This window comes from Oncorhynchus tshawytscha, linkage group LG05 (assembly GCF_018296145.1).
Source record: "Oncorhynchus tshawytscha isolate Ot180627B linkage group LG05, Otsh_v2.0, whole genome shotgun sequence".
NCBI classification, from domain to species: domain Eukaryota; kingdom Metazoa; phylum Chordata; class Actinopteri; order Salmoniformes; family Salmonidae; genus Oncorhynchus; species Oncorhynchus tshawytscha.
Window position 1 is genome coordinate 10,265,232 of NC_056433.1, and position 24,756 is coordinate 10,289,987.

General features: G+C 43.6%; 1 protein-coding gene across 5 annotated transcripts in view; it reads right to left on the minus strand.

Annotated features, from left to right (window-relative positions):
• Nucleotides 1-24,756, minus strand: part of kif26aa (kinesin family member 26Aa) — a 176,028-nt gene that overhangs the window by 44,278 nt on the left and 106,994 nt on the right. The window contains exon 1 of one of the 5 annotated variants that reach the window (XM_024419612.2): nucleotides 18,931-19,655. The exons of 3 other annotated variants lie outside the window; for them this stretch is intronic. In XM_024419612.2, coding sequence (XP_024275380.1) covers nucleotides 18,931-18,947 — 17 coding nt within the window. In that variant the 5' untranslated portion in view covers nucleotides 18,948-19,655. Of the gene's footprint in view, nucleotides 1-18,930; nucleotides 19,656-24,756 lie in introns of those variants that run through there. One more of the 5 variants, XM_042321452.1, reaches the window with a different exon arrangement.

Here is a 24,756-nt window from a genome sequence, read left to right on the forward strand (position 1 = left end):
ACATCACACATCAAAAAGCAAACTCCTAATATCTCAAAGGCTTCAGAGCCCGATATCGGAGAGCAGTATTGACTTAATAATTCCATAGCTAGGTCGTGTCCTCAAGACTTTTATAAAACATTATCAAGAGTGAACAGACACATTTTGCACAGTATTGATCAGCTGTCTGGAATCCAAGGTCATTATGCTGTCATCATGCCTGCAACTAAGTACGACTGGTGTTCTCAGTCTGCATAAGTAAAGGTTAACACACAAACACACACTCTGTTGGAGACGCACCTATTGGCAGACACAAACATACACACTCACACACACACACACACACACACACACACACACACACACACACACACACACACACACACACACACACACACACACACACACACACACACACAAACACACACTGTTGGAGACGCACCTATTGGCAGACACAAACATACACACTCACACACACACACACACTCATGCCAGAGGGGGGTCAGAGTACGTCCTCGTCTCCTTTCAGCTGTCACTGTTGCACATTGAACACTTTGCCCTGGCCTGCCTTCAAACAGCCGCGCTACTTTCCCCCTGTCAACAAGACAGCTGCTTCATGTCAGCCCTCTTCAGACAGATGATTAAGGTCAGCAGTGAGGGGGAGTGGAAGTCCACATTCAATGGTGTTTAATACAGTCCAGGGTTTGGAACAGTGTGTTATGCTGCTAGAGAAAGTCCAGGGATTGGACCAGTGTGTTATGCTGCTAGAGAAAGTCCAGGGATTGGAACAGTGTGTTATGCTGCTAGAGAAAGTCCAGGGATTGGACCAGTGTGTTATGCTGCTAGAGAAAGTCCAGGGATTGGACCAGTGTGTTATGCTGCTAGAGAAAGTCCAGGGATTGGAACAGTGTGTTATGCTGCTAGAGAAAGTCCAGGGTTTGGACCAGTGTGTTATGCTGCTAGAGAAAGTCCAGGGATTGGAACAGTGTGTTATGCTGCTAGAGAAAGTCCAGGGATTGGAACAGTGTGTTATGTATGCTGTTAGAGAAGTCCAGGGATTGGAACAGTGTGTTATGCTGTTAGAGAAAGTCCAGGGATTGGAACAGTGTGTTATGATGTTAGAGAAAGTCCAGGGATTGGAACAGTGTGTTATGCTGTTAGAGAAAGTCCAGGGATTGGAACAGTGTGTTATGCTGTTAGAGAAAGTCCAGGGATTGGAACAGTGTGTTATGTATGCTGCTAGAGAAAGTCCAGGGACTGGAACAGTGTGTTATGCTGTTAGAGAAAGTGAAAAATAATGGTCTGGAGGTACATGAAGACATATCGTAGGCTCCACCGTATTAAGCCATGAATGAAAGATAGAAGATCCAGGTTGCGTCCAAACCACCTCCATCAACTTAACCCACACTTTAATCGTCTGGGTCAACCCACAGGGGGTTCATTTCTAGCTGTTCGTGTGAGAGTGAGCTCTGGAGTGAGATAGAGAAGAGAGAGAGAGAGAGAGAGAGAAAGAGAGAGAGATGAAGAGAGAGAGCGAGATGAAGAGAACGCGAAAGAAGAGAGAGAGACAGAGAGAGAGAGAGGTAGTGAGAGAGAGACAGAGAGAGAGAGAGAGAGCTTCCACAAAGCTGTGAACGATCTGAGAGACAAGGCAAGAAGGGCATTCTATGCCATCAAAAGAAACATAAATTTCAACATACCAATTAGGATTTGGCTAAAAATACTTGAATCAGTCATAGAGCCCATTGCCCTTTATGGTTGTGAGGTCTGGGGTCCGCTCACCAACCAAGACTTCACAAAATGGGACAAACACCAAATTGAGACTCTGCACGCAGAATTCTGCAAAAATATCCTCCGTGTACAACGTAGAACACCAAATAATGCATGCAGAGCAGAATTAGGCCGATACCCACTAATTATCAAAATCCAGAAAAGAGCTGTTAAATTCTACAACCACCTAAAAGGAAGCGATTCACAAACCTTCCATAACAAAGCCATCACCTACAGAGAGATGAACCTGGAGAAGAGTCCCCTAAGCAAGCTGGTCCTGGGGCTCTGTTCACAAACACAAACACACACTACAGAGCCCCAGGACAGCAGCACAATTAGACCCAACCAAATCATGAGAAAACAAAAAGATAACAAAAAAACAGAGCAAACTAGAATGCTATTTGGCCCTACACAGAGAGTACACAGCGGCAGAATACCTGACCACTGTGACTGACCCAAAATTAAGGAAAGCCTTGACTATGTCCAGACTCAGTGAGTATAGCCTTGCTATTGAGAAAGGCCGCCGTAGGCAGACATGGCTCTCAAGAGAAGACAGGCTATGTGCTCACTGCCCACAAAATGAGGTGGAAACTGAGCTGCACTTCCTAACCTCCTGCCCAATGTATGACCATATTAGAGAGACATATTTCCCTCAGATTACACAGATCCACAAAGAATTCGAAAACAAATCCAATTTTGAAAAACTCCCATATCTACTGGGTGAAATTCCACAGTGTGCCATCACAGCAGCAAGATTTGTGACCTGTTGCCATGAGAAAAGGGCAACCAGTGAAGAACAAACACCATTGTAAATACAACCCATATTTATGCTTATTTATTTTATCTTGTGTCCTTTAACCATTTGTACATTGTTAAAACACTGTATATATATATAATATGACATTTGTAATGTCTTTACTGTTTTGAAACTTCTGTATGTGTAATGTTTACTGTTAATTTTTGTTGTTTTTCACTTTATATATTCACTTTGTATGTTGTCTACCTCACTTGCTTTGGCAATGTTAACACATGTTTCCCATGCCAATAAAGCCCTTGAATTGAATTGAATTGAATTGAGAGGGGGCAGAGAGAGAGAGAGAGAGGTGCAGAGAGAGAGGGGTAGTGAGAGAGAGAGTGAAACGTGTGTCCACATGTGGCTCAGTTGGTAGCGTGTGGTGCTTGCAACACCAGGTTTGTGGGTCCGATTCCCAGGGGGGACCAGTATGAAAGGAGGGTTTTGGAATGCCCTTTTGAGTTTTCCATAATGCATGTCATGCCAATAAAGCACCTTGAATTGAGAGAAAGAGAGAGAGTGGGGTTGTCTGTGTCTGTCCCGGCAGGGGGTCGATGTAGAAACTCCGCTCTCAGCGCATCTGTACTCTTACTCCTCACTTCCCTCCTGTCCCTCTTTCTCTCTGTCCCTCACTTTCCTCTTTCCTTTCCATTCGTCTCTTTCAGACACTTCACCAGAACATAATCAGGGAACACCGTGTAATCACACCCTCCATGAATGACACAGCACGAAGCTCCCCTGGGAATCGCCTCTATGTGTGCTGTGCTGTGTTTCTGTGTGTGGGGTGTGTGTATGTGTGTGTGGTGTGTGTGTGTGTGGTGTGTGTGTTTGTGTCTGTGGTGTGTGTGTATGTGTGTGTGGTGTGCAGGTGTAATTATGTGTGTGTGTGTGTTAGGGCGTTGGTGCTTGAAATACAATGTGGATAACACACAGACAAAAAAGGGAATGAGTTGTGTGAGTAAGAAAGTGCGTGTCTGAGGTGTCTTTGCATGTGAGGGTATGTATTTTACGTGTGTTTGCATGTGTGTGTGTCTGTGGGACTGAAAGCTCAGGTCCCACTAGGAGAGAATAGATTGTGTGTGTGTGTGTGTGTGGGTGTGTGTGTGTGTGTGTGTGGGGGGGGGACTGAAAGCTCAGGTCCCACTAGGAGAGAATAGATTGTGTGTGTGTGTGTGTGTGTGTGTGTGTGTGTGTGTGTGTGTGTGTGTGTGTGTGTGTGTGTGTGTGTGTGTGTGTGTGTGTGTGTGTGTGTGTGTGTGTGTGTCAGACAGAAAGGATGGAGACAGTGCAGTGCTGGCAACAGAACTCATCGGCGCCAAACTGATCCTGAGGGACAGGGCTGCAGCTGAAACAGTCTGCCTCACAAATGGCACCCTATTCCCCATGTAGTGTATTACTTTTGCACCCTCCCTCCCTCTCTCCCTCCCATAGGTCTCTGGTCAAAAGGAGTACACTTTATAGGGAATAGGGAGCCAATGAGGACATTGAAAATGAAGAGGACCAAATGCACAGTGAAAGCCTTATTATGCAGTCTATGTGTATGTTAAGGTAAAGTAAATGTTAGTTTTTTAATAAAGCCAGCAGAGGACTCTGAAGTGAACGTAACACTGTATCTGGGGAGAAAGACGCTGACATTTACATGTACATCTACAGTTCATTATATTGACAGTGTTTGTTTAGGGGGGAGAGAGGAGAGGGGGGAGAGAGAGAAGCAGGAGAGAGAGGCAGGAGAGAGAGAGAGAGAGAGAGAGGAGCAGGAGAGAGAGGAGCAGGAGAGAGAGAGAGAGAGAGAGAGAGAGAGAGAGAGAGAGAGAGCAGGAGAGAAAGGAGCAGGAGAGAGAGAGAGAGGGAGAGAGAGGAAGAGAGGAGAGGGGGAGAGAGAGACAGAGGGAGAGAGAGAGGGGAGCAGGAGAGAGGAGAGGTGAGAGAGGAGCAGGAGAGAGGAGAGGGGAGAGAGAAGCAGGAGAGAGAGAGGGAGAGAGAGGAACAGGAGAGAGAGAGAGAGAGAGAGGGGGAGAGAGAGCAGGAGAGAGGAGAGGGGAGAGAAGAGCAGGAGAGAGAGAGACAGGGAGAGAGGAGAGGGGAGCAGGAGAGAGGAGAAGGGAGAGAAGAGCATGAGAGAGAGGGGGAGAGGGAGAGGAGCAGGAGAGAGGAGAGGGAGAGTGAACAAGGACATATAAGAGGGAAGGGGGCAGGAGAGGGAGAGAGAGAGAGAGGAAAAGGAGGAGGAATAAGGGGTGGTATCCACAGCATCCACCTTTGAAGACAAAGCCTTTACCTCAATCACCTTGACTGTCTGTGAAAGCCCCATCCCCTCACTATCCCCCCTACATCTACCCCATTTCCCCCTGGGCCCACTCACACAAAGCGCTCCACTCTCCACAACCACAACACTGGGAAGAGACCCACCCACACTATATTACCAACAAGAGACCCACCCACACTATATTAAAAAGAAGAGACCCACTCAGACTATACTACCAAGAGACTCACCCACACTACACTACCAAGAAGAGACTCACCCACACTAAATTACCAAGACGAAACCAACCCATACCATACTACCAAGAGACCCACCCACACTATGTTAACAAGAAGAGACCCACCCACACTATACTACCAAGAGACCCACCCACACTATACTAACAAGAAAAGGCCCCACCCATATTATACTACAAAGAGACTCACCCACACTATAATACCAAGAAAAGACTCACCCACACCATACTACCAAGAAGAGACCCGCCCACACTATACTACCAAGATACCCACCCACACTATACTACCAAGAGACCCACCCACATTAAATTACCAAGAAGAGACCCACCGATACAAAACAACCAAGAGACCATCCCAAACTATACTACCAAGACACCCACCCACATTATAATACCAAGATACCCAGGCACACTATACTACCAAGAGACCCACCCACACTAAATTACCAACAAAAGACCCAACCATACAATACTACCAAGAGACTCACCCACACTAAATTACCAAAATGAGACTCACCAAGACTATACTACCACCAAGAAGAGACCATTCCACCATATACTACCAACAAAAGACCCACCACACTATCAGAACGTGAAGGGACCCATCCACACTATACTACCAACAACAGACCAACCATACTATAAGACCAAAAAGGAACCCACCCACACTATACTACAAACTAGAGACCGACCACGCTATAAGACTAAGAGACCCACTCACACTATACTACAACGATACCCACCCATACTACAACGATACCCACCCATCACTCACACTATGAAACCAAGAAGAGACCCAACACACTATATTACCAACAAGAGACCACCACACTATACTACCAACAAGAGAACCAACACACTATACTACCAACAAGAGACCTACTCACACTACACTACAAAGAAGAGACCCACCACACTACACTACAAAGAAGAGACCTACCATACTATATTACAAAGAAGAGACCCACCACACTATATTAACAAAAAGAGACCAAACACACTATATTACCAAGAAGATACCCACCCACACTATGAAACAAATAAGAGACCCACCACACTATATTACAAAGAGACCCATCACACTATACTACCAGGGAGAGACCCACCCACACTATATTACCAAGAAGGTAACCACCCACACTATGAAACAAATAAGAGACCCACCACACTATACTACCAAGAATATACCCACCCACACTATAAAACAAATTAGAGACCCACCACACTATATTACCAAGAGACCCACTACACTATACTACCAAGAGACCCACCACACTATATTACCAAGAGACCCACCACACTATACTACCAAGAGACCCACCACACTATAAAACCAAGAAGAGACCCACCACACCACATTACCAAGAAGAGACCCACCACACTATATTACCAAGAAGAGACCCAACACACTATATTACCAAGAAGATACCCACCCACACTATGAAACAAATAAGAGACTCCCCAAACTATACCACCAAAGAAGAGACCCACCCACACTATATTACCAAGAATAGACCCACCACACTATATTACCAAGAGGAGATCCACCCACACTATATTAACAAGAAGAGACCCACCACACTATAAAACCAAGAAGAGACCCACCACACTATATTACCAAGAAGAGACACCCCACACTATATTAACAAGAGACCCACCCACACTATAAAACAAAGAAGAGACCCACCACAATATATTACCAAGAAGTGACCCACCACAATATATTAACAAGAAGAGAACCACCACACTATATTACCAAGAAGAGACCCACCCACACTACATTATCAAGAAGAGACCCACCACACTATATTATCAAGAAGAGACCCACCACACTACATTATCAAGAAGATACCCACCACACTACATTATCAAGAAGAGACCCACCACACTATATTACAAAGAAGGGACCCACCCACACTATACTACCAACAAGAGACCCACCACACTATAAGACTAAGAGACCCACCCAAACTATAATACAAAGATACCCACCCACACTATACAACAAAGTTACCCACCCACACTATACCACCAAGAAGAGACCCACCCACACTATGAAACCAAGAAGAGACCCACAACACTATATTACCAACAAGAGACCCACCACACTATACTACCAACAATAGACCCACCACACTATATTACCAAAAGACCCACCCACACCATACTACCAAGAGACCCACCAACACTATATTACCAAGAAGAGACCCACCACACTATATTACCAAGAAGAGACCCACCCACACTATATTAACAAGAAGAGACATACCCACACTACATTACCAAGAAGAGACCCATCACACTACATTACCAAGAAGAGACCCACCACACTATATTACCAAGAAGAGACCCACCCACACTATATTACCAAGAAGAGACCCACCCACACTATATTAACAAGAAGAGACATACCCACACTACATTACCAAGAAGAGGCCCATCACACTACATTACCAAGAAGAGACCCACCACACTATATTACCAAGAAGAGACCCACCACACCATATTAACAAGAAGAGACTCACCACACAATAAAACAAAGCAGAGACCATTCCACCGTATTCTACGAACAAGAGACCCACCACACTATACCACCAAGAAGAGACCCACCCACACTATGAAACCAAGAAGAGACACACCACACTAAATAACCAACAAGAGACCCACCACACTGTACTACCAACAAGAGACCCACCATACTATTCTACCAACAAGAGACCCACAACACTATACTACCAACAAGAGACCCACTATACTATACTACCAACAAGAGACCCACCACCCTATGATACCAACAAGAGACCCACCATACTATACTACCAACAAGAGACCCACCCATACTACAAAACCAAGAAGAGACCAATCACACTACACTACCAAGAAGAGATCCACCAATACCATTCTACCAAGAGACCCATCCACACTAAATTACCAAAAAGATATCCACCCACACTATATTACCAAGAAGATACGCACCCACACTATACATCCAAGATGAGACCCTCCCCCACACTATATTACCAAGAAGAGACCCAACACATAATGAAACCAGGAAGTGATCCACCCACACTATAAAATCAAGTAGAGACCCACAACTGTATATTACCAAAAAGAGATCCACCCACACTATACTAACAAAAAGAGACCCAAAACAGTATACTACCAACAAGAGACCCACCACAGTCTAAGACCAAGAAGAGATCCACCCATACTACACTACCAACAAGAGACCCACCACACTATAAAACCAACAAGAGACCAACCACACTATATTACCAAGAGATCTACCCACAGTATACTACCAAGAAGAGACCCACCACACTATATTACCAAGAAGAGACCTACCCATACTACCAAGAAGAGACCCACCACACTATATTACTAAGAGACCCATCCACACTATATTACCAAGAAACCCATCCACACTATACTACCAAGAGACCCACCACACTATACTAACAAAAAGAGACCCACCAAATATATTACCAAGAGACCCACCCACCCTATACTACCAAAAAGAGAGCCACCCACACTATTTTACCAAGAAGAGACCCACCACACTACACTACAAAGAAGCGACCCACCACACTATATTACCAAGAAGAGACCCACCACACTATATTACCAAGAAGAGACCCAGCACACTATATTACCAAGAATAGACCCACCACACTATATTACCAAGAAGAGACCCACCCACACTAAATTAACAAGAAGAGACACAGCACACTATTTTACCAATAAGAGACCAACCACACTATATTACCAAGAGACCCACCCACACTAAATTACCAAGAAGAGACCCATCACAACATATTACCAAGAAGAGACCAACCCACACTATACTACCAACAACAGACCCACCACACTATATTACCAAGAAGAGACCCACCACACTATAGTACCAAGTGACCTACCCACACTAAATCACCAAGAAGAGAACCATCACACTATACCACCAAGAAGAGACCCCCCACACTATATTACCAAGAAGAGACCCAACACATAATGAAACCAGGAAGTGATCCACCCACACTATAAAACCAAGAAGAGACCCACCACTGTATATTACCAAAAAGAGATCCACCCACACTATACTAACAACAAGAGACCCAAAACAGTATACTACCAACAAGAGACCCACCCACACTGTAAAACCAAGAAGAGATCCACCTACACTATACTACCAACAAGAGACCCACCACAGTCTAAGACCAAGAAGATATCCACCCATACTATACTACCAACAAGAGACCCACCACACTATAAAACCAACAAGAGACCCACCCACACTATATTACCAACAAGAGACCCACCCACACTATATATCCAAGAAGAAACCAACCACACTATAAAACCAAGAAGAGACCCACTACACTATAAAACCAACAAGAGACCCACCCATACTATATTACCAAGAAGAGACCCACCACACTACACTACAAAGAAGCGACCCACCACACTATATTACCAAGAAGAGACCCACCACACTATATTACCAAGAAGAGACCCAGCACACTATATTACCAAGAATAGACCCACCACACTATATTACCAAGAAGAGACCCACCCACACTAAATTAACAAGAAGAGACACAGCACACTATATTACCAATAAGAGACCAACCACACTATATTACCAAGAGACCCACCCACACTAAATTACCAAGAAGAGACCCACCACACTATATTACCAAGAAGAGACCCACCACACTATATTACCAAGAGACCCACCCACACTAAATTACCAAGAGACCTACCACACTATATTACCAAGAGACTCACCCACACTAAATCACCAAGAAGAGACCCATCACAACATATTACCAAGAAGAGACCAACCCACACTATACTACCAACAACAGACCCACCACACTATATTACCAAGAAGAGACCCACCACACTATAGTACCAAGTGACCTACCCACACTAAATCACCAAGAAGAGAACCATCACACTATACCACCAAGAAGAGACCCCCCACACTATATTACCAAGAAGAGACCCAACACATAATGAAACCAGGAAGTGATCCACCCACACTATAAAACCAAGAAGAGACCCACCACTGTATATTACCAAAAAGAGATCCACCCACACTATACTAACAACAAGAGACCCAAAACAGTATAAAACCAACAAGAGACCCACCCACACTATATTACCAACAAGAGACCCACCCACACTATATATCCAAGAAGAAACCAACCACACTATAAAACCAAGAAGAGACCCACTACACTATAAAACCAACAAGAGACCCACCCATACTATATTACCAAGAAGAGACTCACCACACTATATGACCAAGAAGAGACTCACCACACTATATGACCAAGAAGAGACCCACCACACTATATTACCAAGAAGAGACCCACCACACCATATTACCAAGAGATCTACCCACAGTATACTACCAAGAAGAGACCCACCACACTATATTACCAAGAAGAGACCTAACCATACTACCAAAAAGAGACCCACCACACTATATTACTAAGAGACCCAACCACACTATATTACCAAGAAACCCATCCACACTATACTACCAAAAGACCCACCACACTATACTAACAAAAAGAGACCCACCAAATATATTACCAAGAGACCCACCCACCCTATATTACCAAGAAGAGACCCAGCACACTATATTACCAAGAAGAGACCCACCCACACTAAATGAACAAGAAGAGACCCAGCACACTATATTACCAAGAGACCCACCCACACTAAATTACCAAGAAGAGACCCACCACACCATATTACCAAGAAGAGACCCACCACACTAAATTACCAAGAGACCTACCACACTATATTACCAAGAGACTCACACACACTAAATCACCAAGAAGAGACCCATCACAACATATTACCAAGAAGAGACCAACCCACACTATACTACTAACAACAGACCCACCACACTATATTACCAAGAAGAGACCCACCACACTATAGTACCAAGTGACCTACTCACACTAAATCACCAAGAAGAGATCCATCACACTATAAAACAAAGAAGAGACCCACCACACTATATTACCAAGATACCCACCACACTATAAAACCAAGAAGAGACCCACCACACTATATTAACCAAGAGACCCACCCACACTAAATTACCAAGAGACCCACCCACACTAAATTACCAAGAAGAGACCCATCACACCATATTACCAAGAAGAGACCAACCCACACTATACTACCAACAACAGACCCACCACACTATAAAACCAAGAAGGGACCCACCCACACCATATTACCAAGAAGAGACCCACCAACACTATATTACCAAGTAGAGACCCACCCACACTATAAAACCAAGAAGAGAACCAACACACCATATTACCAAGAAGAGACCCACCACACTATATTACCAAAAGAGACCCACCACACTATATTGCCAAGAAGAGACCCACCACACTATAAAACCAAGAAGAGACCCACCACACTATATTACCAAGAGACCCACCACACTATACTACCAAGAGATCTACCCACAGTATACTACCAAGAAGAGACCCACCACATTATATTACCAAGAAGAAACCTACCCATACTACCAAAAAGAGACCCACCACACTATATTACTAAGAGACCCATCCACACTATATTACCAAGAAATCCATCCACACTATACTACCAAGAGACCCACCACACTATACTAACAAAAAGAGACCCACCAAATATATTACCAAGAGACCCACCCTATACTACCAAAAAGAGACCCACCACACTATATTACCAAGAAGAGACCCACCACACTATATTACCAAGAAGAGACCCAACACACTATATTACCAAGAAGAGACCCACCCACACTAAATTACCAAGAAGAGACCCACCACACCATATTACCAAGAAGAGACCCACCACACTAAATTACCAAGAGACCCACCCACACTAAATTACCAAGAGACCTACCACACTATATTACCAAGAGACTCACCCACACTAAATCACCAGAAGAGACCCATCACACTATACCACCTAGAAGAGACCCACCACACTATATTACCAAGAAGAGACCCACCACACTATACTACCAAGAGACCCACCACACTATAAAACCAAGAAGAGACCCACCACACTATATTACCAAGAGACCCACCACACTATATTACCAAGAAGTGACCCACCACCCTATGTAACCAAGAAGAGACCCACCACACTATATTACAAAGAGACCCACCACACTATACCACCAAAGAGACCCACCACACTATATTACCATGAAGAGACCCACCACACTATACCACCAAAGAGACACACCACACTATATTACCAAGAAGAGACCCACCACACTATATTACAAAGAAGAGACCCACCACACTATATTACCAAGAAGAGACCCACCACACTATACCACCAAAGAAACCCACCACACTATATTACAAAGAAGAGACCCACCACACTATATTACCAAGAAGAGACCCACCACACTATACCACCAAAGAGACCCACCACACTATATTACAAAGAAGAGACCCACCACACTATATTACCAAGAAGAGACCCACCACACTATATTACCAAGAAGAGACCCACCACACTATACTACCAAGAGACCCACCACACTATACTAACAAAAAGAGACCCACCAAATATATTACCAAGAGACCCACCCTATACTACCAAAAAGAGACCCACCACACTGTATTACCAAGAAGAGACCCACCACACTATATTACCAAGAAGACCCAACACACTATATTACCAAGAACAGACCCACCCACACTAAATGAACAAGAAGAGACCCACCACACTATATTACCAAGAAGAGACCCACCACACCATATTACCAAGAGATCTACCCACAGTATACTACCAAGAAGAGACCCACCACACTATATTACCAAGAAGAGACCTAACCATACTACCAAAAAGAGACCCACCACACTATATTACTAAGAGACCCAACCACACTATATTACCAAGAAACCCATCCACACTATACTACCAAAAGACCCACCACACTATACTAACAAAAAGAGACCCACCAAATATATTACCAAGAGACCCACCCACCCTATATTACCAAGAAGAGACCCAGCACACTATATTACCAAGAAGAGACCCACCCACACTAAATGAACAAGAAGAGACCCAGCACACTATATTACCAAGAGACCCACCCACACTAAATTACCAAGAAGAGACCCACCACACAATATTACCAAGAAGAGACCCACCACACTATACTACTAACAACAGACCCACCACACTATATTACCAAGAAGAGACCCACCACACTATAGTACCAAGTGACCTACTCACACTAAATCACCAAGAAGAGATCCATCACACTATAAACCAAGAAGAGACCCACCACACTATAGTACCAAGTGACCTACACCAAATCACCAAGAAGAGATCCATCACACTATAAAACAAAGAAGAGACCCACCACACTATATTACCAAGAGACCCACCACACTATAAAACCAAGGAGACCCACCACACTATATTAACCAAGAGACCCACCCACACTAAATTACCAAGAACCCACCCACACTAAATTACCAAGAAAAGCACAAGCATTTCGCTACACTCGCATTAACATCTGCTAACCATGTGTATGTGACAAATAAAATTTGATTTGATTTGATTTGATTTGAAGAGACCCATCACACCATATTACCAAGAAGAGACCAACCCACACTATACTACCAACAACAGACCCACCACACTATAAAACCAAGAAGGGACCCACCCACACCATATTACCAAGAAGAGACCCACCAACACTATATTACCAAGTAGAGACCCACCCACACTATAAAACCAAGAAGAGAACCACCACACCATATTACCAAGAAGAGACCCACCACACCATATTACCAAGAGATCTACCCACAGTATACTACCAAGAAGAGACCCACCACACTATATTACCAAGAAGAGACCTAACCATACTACCAAAAAGAGACCCACCACACTATATTACTAAGAGACCCAACCACACTATATTACCAAGAAACCCATCCACACTATACTACCAAAAGACCCACCACACTATACTAACAAAAAGAGACCCACCAAATATATTACCAAGAGACCCACCCACCCTATATTACCAAGAAGAGACCCAGCACACTATATTACCAAGAAGAGACCCACCCACACTAAATGAACAAGAAGAGACCCAGCACACTATATTACCAAGAGACCCACCCACACTAAATTACCAAGAAGAGACCCACCACACAATATTACCAAGAAGAGACCCACCACACTATACTACTAACAACAGACCCACCACACTATATTACCAAGAAGAGACCCACCACACTATAGTACCAAGTGACCTACTTACACTAAATCACCAAGAAGAGATCCATCACACTATAAAACAAAGAAGAGACCCACCACACTATATTACCAAGAGACCCACCACACTATAAAACCAAGGAGACCCACCACACTATATTAACCAAGAGACCCACCCACACTAAATTACCAAGAGACCCACCCACACTAAATTACCAAGAAGAGACCAACCCACACTATACTACCAACAACAGACCCACCACACTATAAAACCAAGAAGGGACCCACCCACACCATATTACCAAGAAGAGACCCACCAACACTATATTACCAAGTAGAGACCCACCCACACTATAAAACCAAGAAGAGAACCACCACACCATATTACCAAGAAGAGACCCACCACACTATATTTCCAAAAAGCGACCCAACATACTATATTGCCAAGAAGAGACCCACCACACTATAAAACAAAGAAGAGACCCACCACACTATATTACCAAGAGACCCACCACACTATAAAACCAAGAAGAGACCCACCACACTATATTACCAAGAGACCCACCACACTATACTACCAAGAGATCTACCCACAGTATACTACCAAGAAGAGACCCACCACACTATATTACCAAGAAGAAACCTACCCATACTACCAAAAAGAGACCCACCACACTATATTACTAAGAGACCCATCCACACTATATTACCAAGAAACCCATCCACACTATACTACCAAGAGACCCACCACACTATAATAACAAAAAGAGACCCACCAAATATATTACCAAGAGACCCACCCTATACTACCAAAAAGAGACCCACCACACTATATTACCAAGAAGAGACCCACCACACCATATTACCAAGAAGAGACCCACCACACTAAATTACCAAGAGACCCACCCACACTAAATTACCAAGAGACCTACCACACTATATTACCAAGAGACTCACCCACACTAAATCACCAAGAAGAGACCCATCACACTATACCACCAAGAAGAGACCCACCACACTATATTACCAAGAAGAGACCCACCACACTATACTACCAAGAGACCCACCACACTATAAAACCAAGAAGAGACCCACCACACTATATTACCAAGAGACCCACCACACTATATTACCAAGAAGTGACCCACCACCCTATGTAACCAAGAAGAGACCCACCACACTATATTACAAAGAGACCCACCACACCATACCACCAAAGAGACCCACCACACTATATTACCATGAAGAGACCCACCACACTATACCACCAAAGAGACACACCACACTATATTACCAAGAAGAGACCCACCACACTATATTACCAAGAAGAGACCCACCACACTCTACCACCAAAGAGACCCACCACACTATATTACAAAGAAGAGACCCTCCACACTATATTACCAAGAAGAGACCCACCACACTATACTACCAAGAGACCCACCACACTATACTAACAAAAAGAGACCCACCAAATATATTACCAAGAACAGACCCACCCACACTAAATGAACAAGAAGAGACCCAGCACACTATATTACCAATAAGAGACCAACCACACTATATTACCAAGAGACCCACCCACACTAAATTACCAAGAAGAGACCCACCACACCATATTACCAAGAAGAGACCCACCACACTAAATTACCAAGAGACCCACCCACACTAAATTACCAAGAGACCTACCACACTATATTACCAAGAGACTCACCCAAACTAAATCACCAAGAAGAGACCCATCACACTATACCACCAAGAAGAGACCCACCACACTATATTACCAAGAAGAGACCCACCACACTATACTACCAAGAGACCCACCACACTATAAAACCAAGAAGAGACCCACCACACTATATTACCAAGAGACCCACCACACTATACTACCAAGAGACCCACCGCACTATAAAACCAAGAAGAGACCCACCACATTATATTACCAAGAGACCCACCACACTATATTACCAAGAAGAGACCCACCACACCATATTACCAAGAAGAGACCCACCACACTAAATTACAAAGAAGAGACCCACCACATTATATTACCAAGAGTCCCACCACACTATATTACCAAGAGACCCACCCACATTATACTACCAGGGGCCTACTCAAAAGGGTGCAAATGTTACAGAACTTTCAGATGTAATTATATTATGTAGAATTGACATGCTTCATTGACACCTTATTTGAAAACTCCTTATTAATATTAATGATCTTGAATCCAATTTGTTATGAAGGTTGTTGTTACGACTGGTTTCCTAAAGGTGTTATGACTGGTTTCCTAAAGGTGTTACGACTGGTTTCCTAAAGGTGTTATGACTGGTTTCCTGAAGGTGTTATGGCTGGTTTCCTAAAGGTGTTATGACTGGTTTCCTAAAGGTGTTATGACTGGTTTCCTAAAGGTGTTATGGCTGGTTTCCTAAAGGTGTTATGACTGGTTTCCTAAAGGTGTTATGACTGGTTTCCTAAAGGTGTTATGGCTGGTTTCATAAAGGTGTTATGGCTGGTTTCCTAAAGGTGTTATGGCTGGTTTCCTAAAGGTGTTATGGCTGGTTTCATAAAGGTGTTATGGCTGGTTTCCTAAAGCTGTTATGACTGGTTTCCTAAAGGTGTTATGGCTGGTTTCATAAAGGTGTTATGACTGGGTTCCTAAAGGTGTTATGACTGGTTTCCTAAAGGTGTTACCACTGGTTTCAGGTTTCATAAAGGTGTTACGACTGGTTTCCTAAAGGTGTTATGACTGGTTTCCTAAAGGTGTTATGGCTGGTTTCATAAAGGTGTTACGACTGGTTTCCTAAAGGTGTTATGACTGGTTTCATGTGTTATGAATGCCTTATACACCCCCCCCCCCTCCCCATTCCCCATTGTAAAGTGTTACCAATGCCTCTCTGTCATGTAGGATCAAGAATCATATCAGTTCTATTCATCATGTTTCTATTTGCAACAGACAGAGTTTCACCTCAATGATACAGAATGTCAGATAGAAATACATGTTGTAGAACAGACATGATTCTCTGTCATGTAGGATCGAGAATCATATCAGCTCTATTCATCATGTTTCTATTTGCAACAGACAGAGTTTCACCTCAATGATACAGAATGTCAGATAGAAATACATGTTGTAGAACAGACATGATTCTCTGTCATGTAGGATCGAGAATCATATCAGCTCTATTCGTTACGTTTTGAGATGAGAGAGCACGCAGCATGTGCCAGACTGTGGGGTGTGTCAGCAGACCAGGCAGCTCCTCGAAGGGCCTTTTTCTCATTCTGGTCTCTATTCTCTCCTCGGGAAAGTGGTTGAGTGGCCGAGGAGAGTGTCAATTTGTTTAGTGGGTGAACGGAAGAGTCCTCCTCACCTCGATAGCCACGTTTCATGGAGGATAGTCGTGCGTGTCCTACCTGAGTCCTTCACGGAACAGTTTTGATATCTGCCACACCCCCTTTGAAGCAATTGTTGTTTTCTCAAAGGAGAAAAGCATGCAAACATTTTTTTTAAATTATATGCTACTTATCCTTTTACTTATCTATAAAATCTCTTGTAGAACTAACAAGTGCATTTTCATCCACGTTGCTTCTTCCTCGCCACCTCTCCTCGATTACCTTTGACATTTTTCAAGATAAGGCACGATTGGAAGGAGGAGAGAGAAGACAGGGGTTGAGCAAATCCAATTGAGAACAGGTTCAATGACTCAGCCACTATCAATACCACGTGTCCTCGCCCCTGTGGGATCATATGCTCCGGAGTGAAGGTTCCCTTAGGTACAGATCTAGGATCAGCTTCCCCTTTCCCAATCCTAAACCGTTAGTGGGGAAAATGCTAAACTGACCCAAGATCAGGGTCTAGGGGCAACTTCCCCCTGCTCCCGATCACTCAACACAGAGGTATCCCCATTGGCTAATTGAGATGTCTGTCTCAGCTACAGCCCCTCCCTACACATGTAATTTGGCTCGAGGTAGGAGAGGTCCACTGAACCTCAGATCTAGGATTGGATTACCTTATTCTACAATTCAAACCATAACCAATTGGAGGATGAAAAATATCTGATGTTGTGTCAGCGGTTAGGGGTTAGTAACTTCTATCTTCACTCCTGTTGCTCGGCTGTGTTAGCAGAGCATGGCATAAGCGAGGAGACTCACTTGGGTGGTTACACCAAGACACGCCCACCCGTTCAACCCTTCTTCCCTACTACCCTACATTGAGACGTGCTAGTCGTAAACATAGTGTAGTCAGCAAAGTACAGAGGGGTGGAATGCTTTGAGGTGGATAAGAGTTAAGAGTATGACCCCCCCCCACCCAAAGAGAGAGAGTGTAGTAGGGGTCAAACTTCAGAAAGTGACCTCTCAATAATAAGGATGAAGAGGCAGGCTTAGGCCAGGGGGCTAGGCAGAGCTTTTTGAGCATAGAACGAGGGTAAAGTAAACCCTTTTGGAGCGCAAAACTGCCCATCACAAAAAAAATGTCAGTGTCAACATTGATAGTTTGAATTTCCCATCATTCATAATGTACTATCATAACATGAGAATATGAGGATGGAAATTAAATACAAAGTGAAAAAAAAACAATGAAATTGAAGTAAATAAGACATTCGCAAGAGACAGAACCACAGTACTCACAGTTCTCTCCAATCCATTATCTACTCTGAGTTCCTAGCCACAAATTGTAGACGTGACGATACTTGTGCTTTCTCATAATCATCACAGTATAGAGCCGGTGTATTCCATAGTCCCGACGAGCGAGGACTGTTCAGGAGGGGTGGGGTAGTTTTTAATGAGGGGGGAGGAGAAATTATTAGACTCCAAACGGAGAGGGAGTTGTGGAAACCGGTGAAGTTGGAAGAGGTGGGGCTGACGCATGGCAACGGGTGTCAGTGGTGGCAAACGTGGCTGAGAGTACAGCGGTCCCGGCGAGGGGGAAGAGGGTCCGCCAAAGTTTTAGGTGATTTTAGCTGATTGAGGAAAGAGTAGAATACGGTTTGGTGCAACCTTGAGACCGATCATCTTTTTTTTCCCCAATAGTCACCTTTGCGCAGTGTGATGACAATGTGCTCAGGCCAGTAAAATCCTCCCAGGTACAGAAACGCAGTCCAGAAAGTAGAAGTGCCTCCTCTCAGTTTGTTCCTGGATTACAAACGTTTTGCAGTTCTGTCACCACAGCTCTACAGACAAACATCTGGTCTTTCCCTTTTCCATTCTTTCTCCTCTGGTCTTATATTAACACCTTCCCTTTTTTTTCCCCTTCTTCGCTGCGATCTTCTTCTCCAAGTGTAAACTCCCAACACACACCTTCCAATAGCGCTCTCTCTCTATTGCGGTTTTCCTCTCCCTCTCTTGCTCCATCTAAGCACTCCTGCCTGCCTTCTCTCAATCCCTATTCACTCATTAACCACTCCCTCTTCCTCTTTTTCACCCCTCTCTCTCTCTCTCTCTCTCTCTCTCGCTCTGGTAACCCTTCAGTCTCCACCTCTGCAGCGCTCTCACGGCTCGCCGTTCCGCTCCTCCTCTCTCTCCTGCCAGTAAGGCACTGGGAGACGGTGCAACTCCAGGAGAGGGATGAACGGAAAAGAGGGAAAGAAACGAGAGAAAACCCACTGGGAGGTGGGGAAAGAGTACATTCCTGCTCCCGCTGTTGCTGGGAAACAATGGCAGTAGTCCAAGCGTTCCTCCTCTCTTCTCCCCTCTCTAGTCTTTCCCTCCCTCTGTCTCGCTCACCTTCCCCCCTCTCTCATGCACTCACTTGCTCACTCTTCCTCTTCAGCCCAGCCTCTTTTCCACCCCTTCCTGCAGTGTCGGTACACAGCTGCTGTGAAAACTGCTGGTGATCGTCTGCGTGCTCCTCAGACACACTGCATGAATACTTCCTGAGATGACAGAAGCCCAGTTCCCATTCTACCCGGACTTCAAAGACATTTGGTTAGTGGGTGTATGCGTGTGTTCACATGTATGTGTATGAGTATGTGTGTGCCCACATGAACTGTACTTGTGCACATGAGTGAGTGAGTGAGTGAGTGAGTGAGTGAGTGAGTGAGTGAGTGAGTGAGTGAGTGAGTGAGTGAGTGAGTGAGTGAGTGAGTGAGTGAGTGAGTGAGAGTGAGTGAGTGATGTGGTTGTATGTACCTTTTATATCTTTCAGTGTATCATTGACATAAAACAACAGGTTATCAAGAGGACGATACAACATTAGGTCAGAAAGACAGGTCAGAGACAGTTAATCAGGGGTTTATATAGAGAGGTCAGAGACAGTTAATCAAGGGTTTATATAGACAGGTCAGAGGTAGTTAATCAAGGGTTTATAAAGACAGGTCAGAGATAGTTAATCAAGGGTTTATATAGACAGGTCAGAGGTAGTTAATCAAGGGTTTATAAAGACAGGTCAGAGACAGTTAATCAGGGGTTTATATAGAGAGGTCAGAGACAGTTAATCAAGGGTTTATATAGACAGGTCAGAGGTAGTTAATCAAGGGTTTATATAGACAGGTCAGAGACAGTTAATCAAGGGTTTATATAGACAGGTCAGAGACAGTTAATCAAGGGTTTATATAGACAGGTCAGAGACAGTTAATCAAGGGTTTATATAGAGAGGTCAGAGACAGTTAATCAAGGGTTTATATAGACAGGTCAGAGGTAGTTATTCAAAGGTTTATATAGACAGGTCAGAGACAGTTAATCAAGGGTTTATATAGAGAGGTCAGAGACAGTTAATCAAGGGTTTATATAGACAGGTCAGAGACAGTTAATCAAGGGTTTATATAGAGAGGTCAGAGACAGTTAATCAAGGGTTTATATAGACAGGTCAGAGGTAGTTAATCAAGGGTTTATATAGAGAGGTCAGAGACAGTTAATCAAGGGTTTATATAGACAGGTCAGAGGTAGTTATTCAAAGGTTTATATAGACAGGTCAGAGACAGTTAATCAAGGGTTTATATAGACAGGTCAGAGGTAGTTAATCAAGGTTTATATAGAGAGGTCAGAGACAGTTAATCAAGGGTTTATATAGAGAGGTCAGAGACAGTTAATCAAGGGTTTATATAGACAGGTCAGAGACAGTTAATCAAGGGTTTATATAGAGAGGTCAGAGACAGTTAATCAAGGGTTTATATAGACAGGTCAGAGGTAGTTAATCAAGGGTTTATAAAGACAGGTCAGAGACAGTTAATCAAGGGTTTATATAGACAGGTCAGAGACAGTTAATCAAGGGTTTATATAGAGAGGTCAGAGACAGTTAATCAAGGGTTTATATAGAGAGGTCAGAGACAGTTAATCAAGGGTTTATATAGACAGGTCAGAGACAGTTAATCAAGGGTTTATATAGACCGGTCAGAGACAGTTAATCAAGCGTTTATATTAACAGGTCAGAGACAGTTAATCAAGGGCTTATATCAAGGATAGATTAGGTTGATGGATGGATGGATTGGGTTGGATGGATAGATTGGGTTGGATGGATGGATGGACTGATTGGGTTGGATGGATGGATGGATTGGGTTGGATGGATGGATTGGGTTGTATGGATGGATGGTTGGATGGATTAAGTTGGATGGATGGATGGGATTGGATGGATGGTTGATGGATGGTTGGATGGATGGATGGATTGAGATGGATGGATGGATTGGATTGGCTTGGATGGATTGGGTTGGATGGATAAATAGATTGGGTTGGATGGATGGATTGGGTTGGATGAATGGTTGGATGGGATTGGATGGATGGAGGGTTGATGGATGGTTGGATGGATGGATGGTTTGACTTGGATGGATGGATTGGATTGGCTTGGATGGATGGATGGATTGGGTTGGACGGATAGATTGGGTTGATAGGATGGATGGATTGGGTTGGATGGATAAATTGGGTTGGATGGATGTATTGGGTTGGATGGATTGAGTTGGATGGATGACAGTTTATAAGGATAAACCAATGCTCTTACAAAGAGCAAACCATAGCAGTAGACAGACAGAGGTTCAGGGTGTTTTGGGACACTAATATCCGCAGGAGTCGATTAATCAGCACGTGGCTCAGGATTCTTAGACAATTTGATTCTTTAATAGAAATGGAAGACCAGTACTGCCTGTAAAACTATGATGAGAGCACTGCGCATGCTAGACACACGGATGTAATACCACATATTTGGTCGTGAGGTAACCAGGATTCAAAGCATCTCCACCTGCACAGTTTTAAACTGAAAAAAACAGTTTACTTCAGAGCATTAGATAAGCTGTTCCAATACAATGTGTAAGCATGTCCTTGAACTTCCTTTAGTAACAGAAGCCATCATTATGCTAAATGTGAGAAATGAATTGCTCATAAAATGTCTTGCAGAATTACTAGAAACTGTGATCATATCAAAGCCACCATGTACTGTACGTAGTGTTGTCTTCTTATACCTCGTCCAGCATGAGACTTGAACCACTATGACTGGTAGAAATTGCCTCAGAATGCACCCAGGAGAAGCCAGGTCCACTGGCGGTTATGTATGTCAGCCATGGACCTTGCATTTGGGAAAATATCAGTGTAAAAAGGACAATGACATTCAGTTAAAGTAGCTACCGCTAGCCTTCTTTCCCTTTGAGGCAGTACTAATGAGGTCATTGGTCAGCATGCTAGTGCTAAAATAGAGCTCTCTATCTTGAAGCATCACCAAGGATCAAGGATCCGCACAGGCACACTCACATGATTTTACATCTGTCATGTCCTTTAAGACAAAAGACGAGTTAATTCAGATGAGGGATGGAGAATGAGAAGAGTAAATGGCTTCGTAGGGTATATATGGTCCTACACATTGGTCTTGTGTCAATGGAACTCCTTTTCAACTCTGTCAAATTAGCAAGAGCAATTCGTCCACCCTGACCACAGCCACTAGCTTGTTGCCACTAGCTTTCACAATCCCCCATCAGGCTTTGGGTTTCAGCTAAATACCCTGCCAGATTCTTCCTGTTAACCACTAAGGACACTTCTATACTTCCACTCTCCCTCTCTCATGTTGTCACTTCAACAAGGGGACCAGTCAGAATAGGCAGCTGCTCGCCCAAGACTTCAGACTGACTGCTTCCTTTCTCTGCCTCTAAGGTTTGACCAATGATGGTCTATACAGCTACAGTTGAAGTCGGAAGTTTACATACACCTGAGCCAAATACATTTAAACTCAGTTATTCACAATTCCTGACATTTAATCCAAGTAACAATTCCCTGTCTTAGGTCAGTTAGGATCACCACTTTATTTTAAGAATGTGAAATGTCAGAATAATAGTAGAGAGAATGATTTATTTCAGCTTTTATTTCTTTCATTACATTCCCAGTGGGTCAGAAGTTTACATACACTCAATTAGTATTTGGTAGCATTGCCTTTAAATTGTTTAACTTGGGTCAAAAGTTTTGGGTAGCCTTCCACAATAAGTTGGGTGAATTTTGGCCCATTCCTCCTGACAGAGCTGGTGTAACTGAGTCAGGTTTGTAGGCCTCCTTGCTCGCACACGCTTTTTCAGTTCTGTCCACACATTTTCTATAGGATTGAGGTCAGGGCTTTGTGATGACCACTCCAATACCTTGACTTTGTTGTCCTTAAGCCATTTTGTCACAACTTTGGAAGTATGTTTGGGGTCATTGTCCATTTGGAAGACCCATTTGCGACCAAGCTTAACTTCCTGACTGATGTCTTGATATCTTGTTTCAATATATCCACATAATTTTCCTACCTCATGATGCCATCTATTTTGTGAAGTGCACCAGTCCCTCCTGCAGCAAAGCACCCCCACAACATGATGCTGCCACCCCACGGTTGGGATGGTGTTCTTCTGCTTGCAAGCTTTCCCCCTTTTTCCTCTGAACATAATGATGTTCATTATGGCCCAACAGTTCTATTTTTGTTTCTTCAGACCAGAGGACAACACTGGTCCCATAATGTTTATACTGGCGTACTATTGTTTGTAAAGATGAACGTGGTACCTTCAGGCATTTGGAAATTGCTCCCAAGGAAGAACCAGACTTGTGGAGGTCTAGAATTTACAAGGTCTTGGCTGATTTCTTTTGATTTTCCCATGATGTCAAGCAAAGAGGCATTGCGTTTGAAGTGGAGTCAGTAGAGTCAGTAGTTTGTAGAGTCAGTAGCATTAGTAGAGTTAGTAGAGTCAGTAGTTAGCAGAGTCAGAAGTTAGTAGAGTTGGTAGAGTCAGTAGCGTCAGTAGTTAGTAGAGTCAGCATATTTTGTAGTCAGTAGAGTTAATAGAGTCAGTAGAGTTAGTAGAGTCAGTAGTTAGCATAGTCAGAAGATAGTAGAGTTGGTAGAGTCAGTAGTTAATAGAGTCAGCATAGTTTGTAGTCAGCAGAGTTAATAGTCAGTAGAGTTAGTAGAGTCAGTAGTTAGTAGAGTTGGTAGAGTCAGTAGAGTTAGTAGTTAGTAGAGTCAGTAGTTAGCAGAGTCAGTAGCTCGTAGAGTTGGTATAGTCAGTAGTTAGC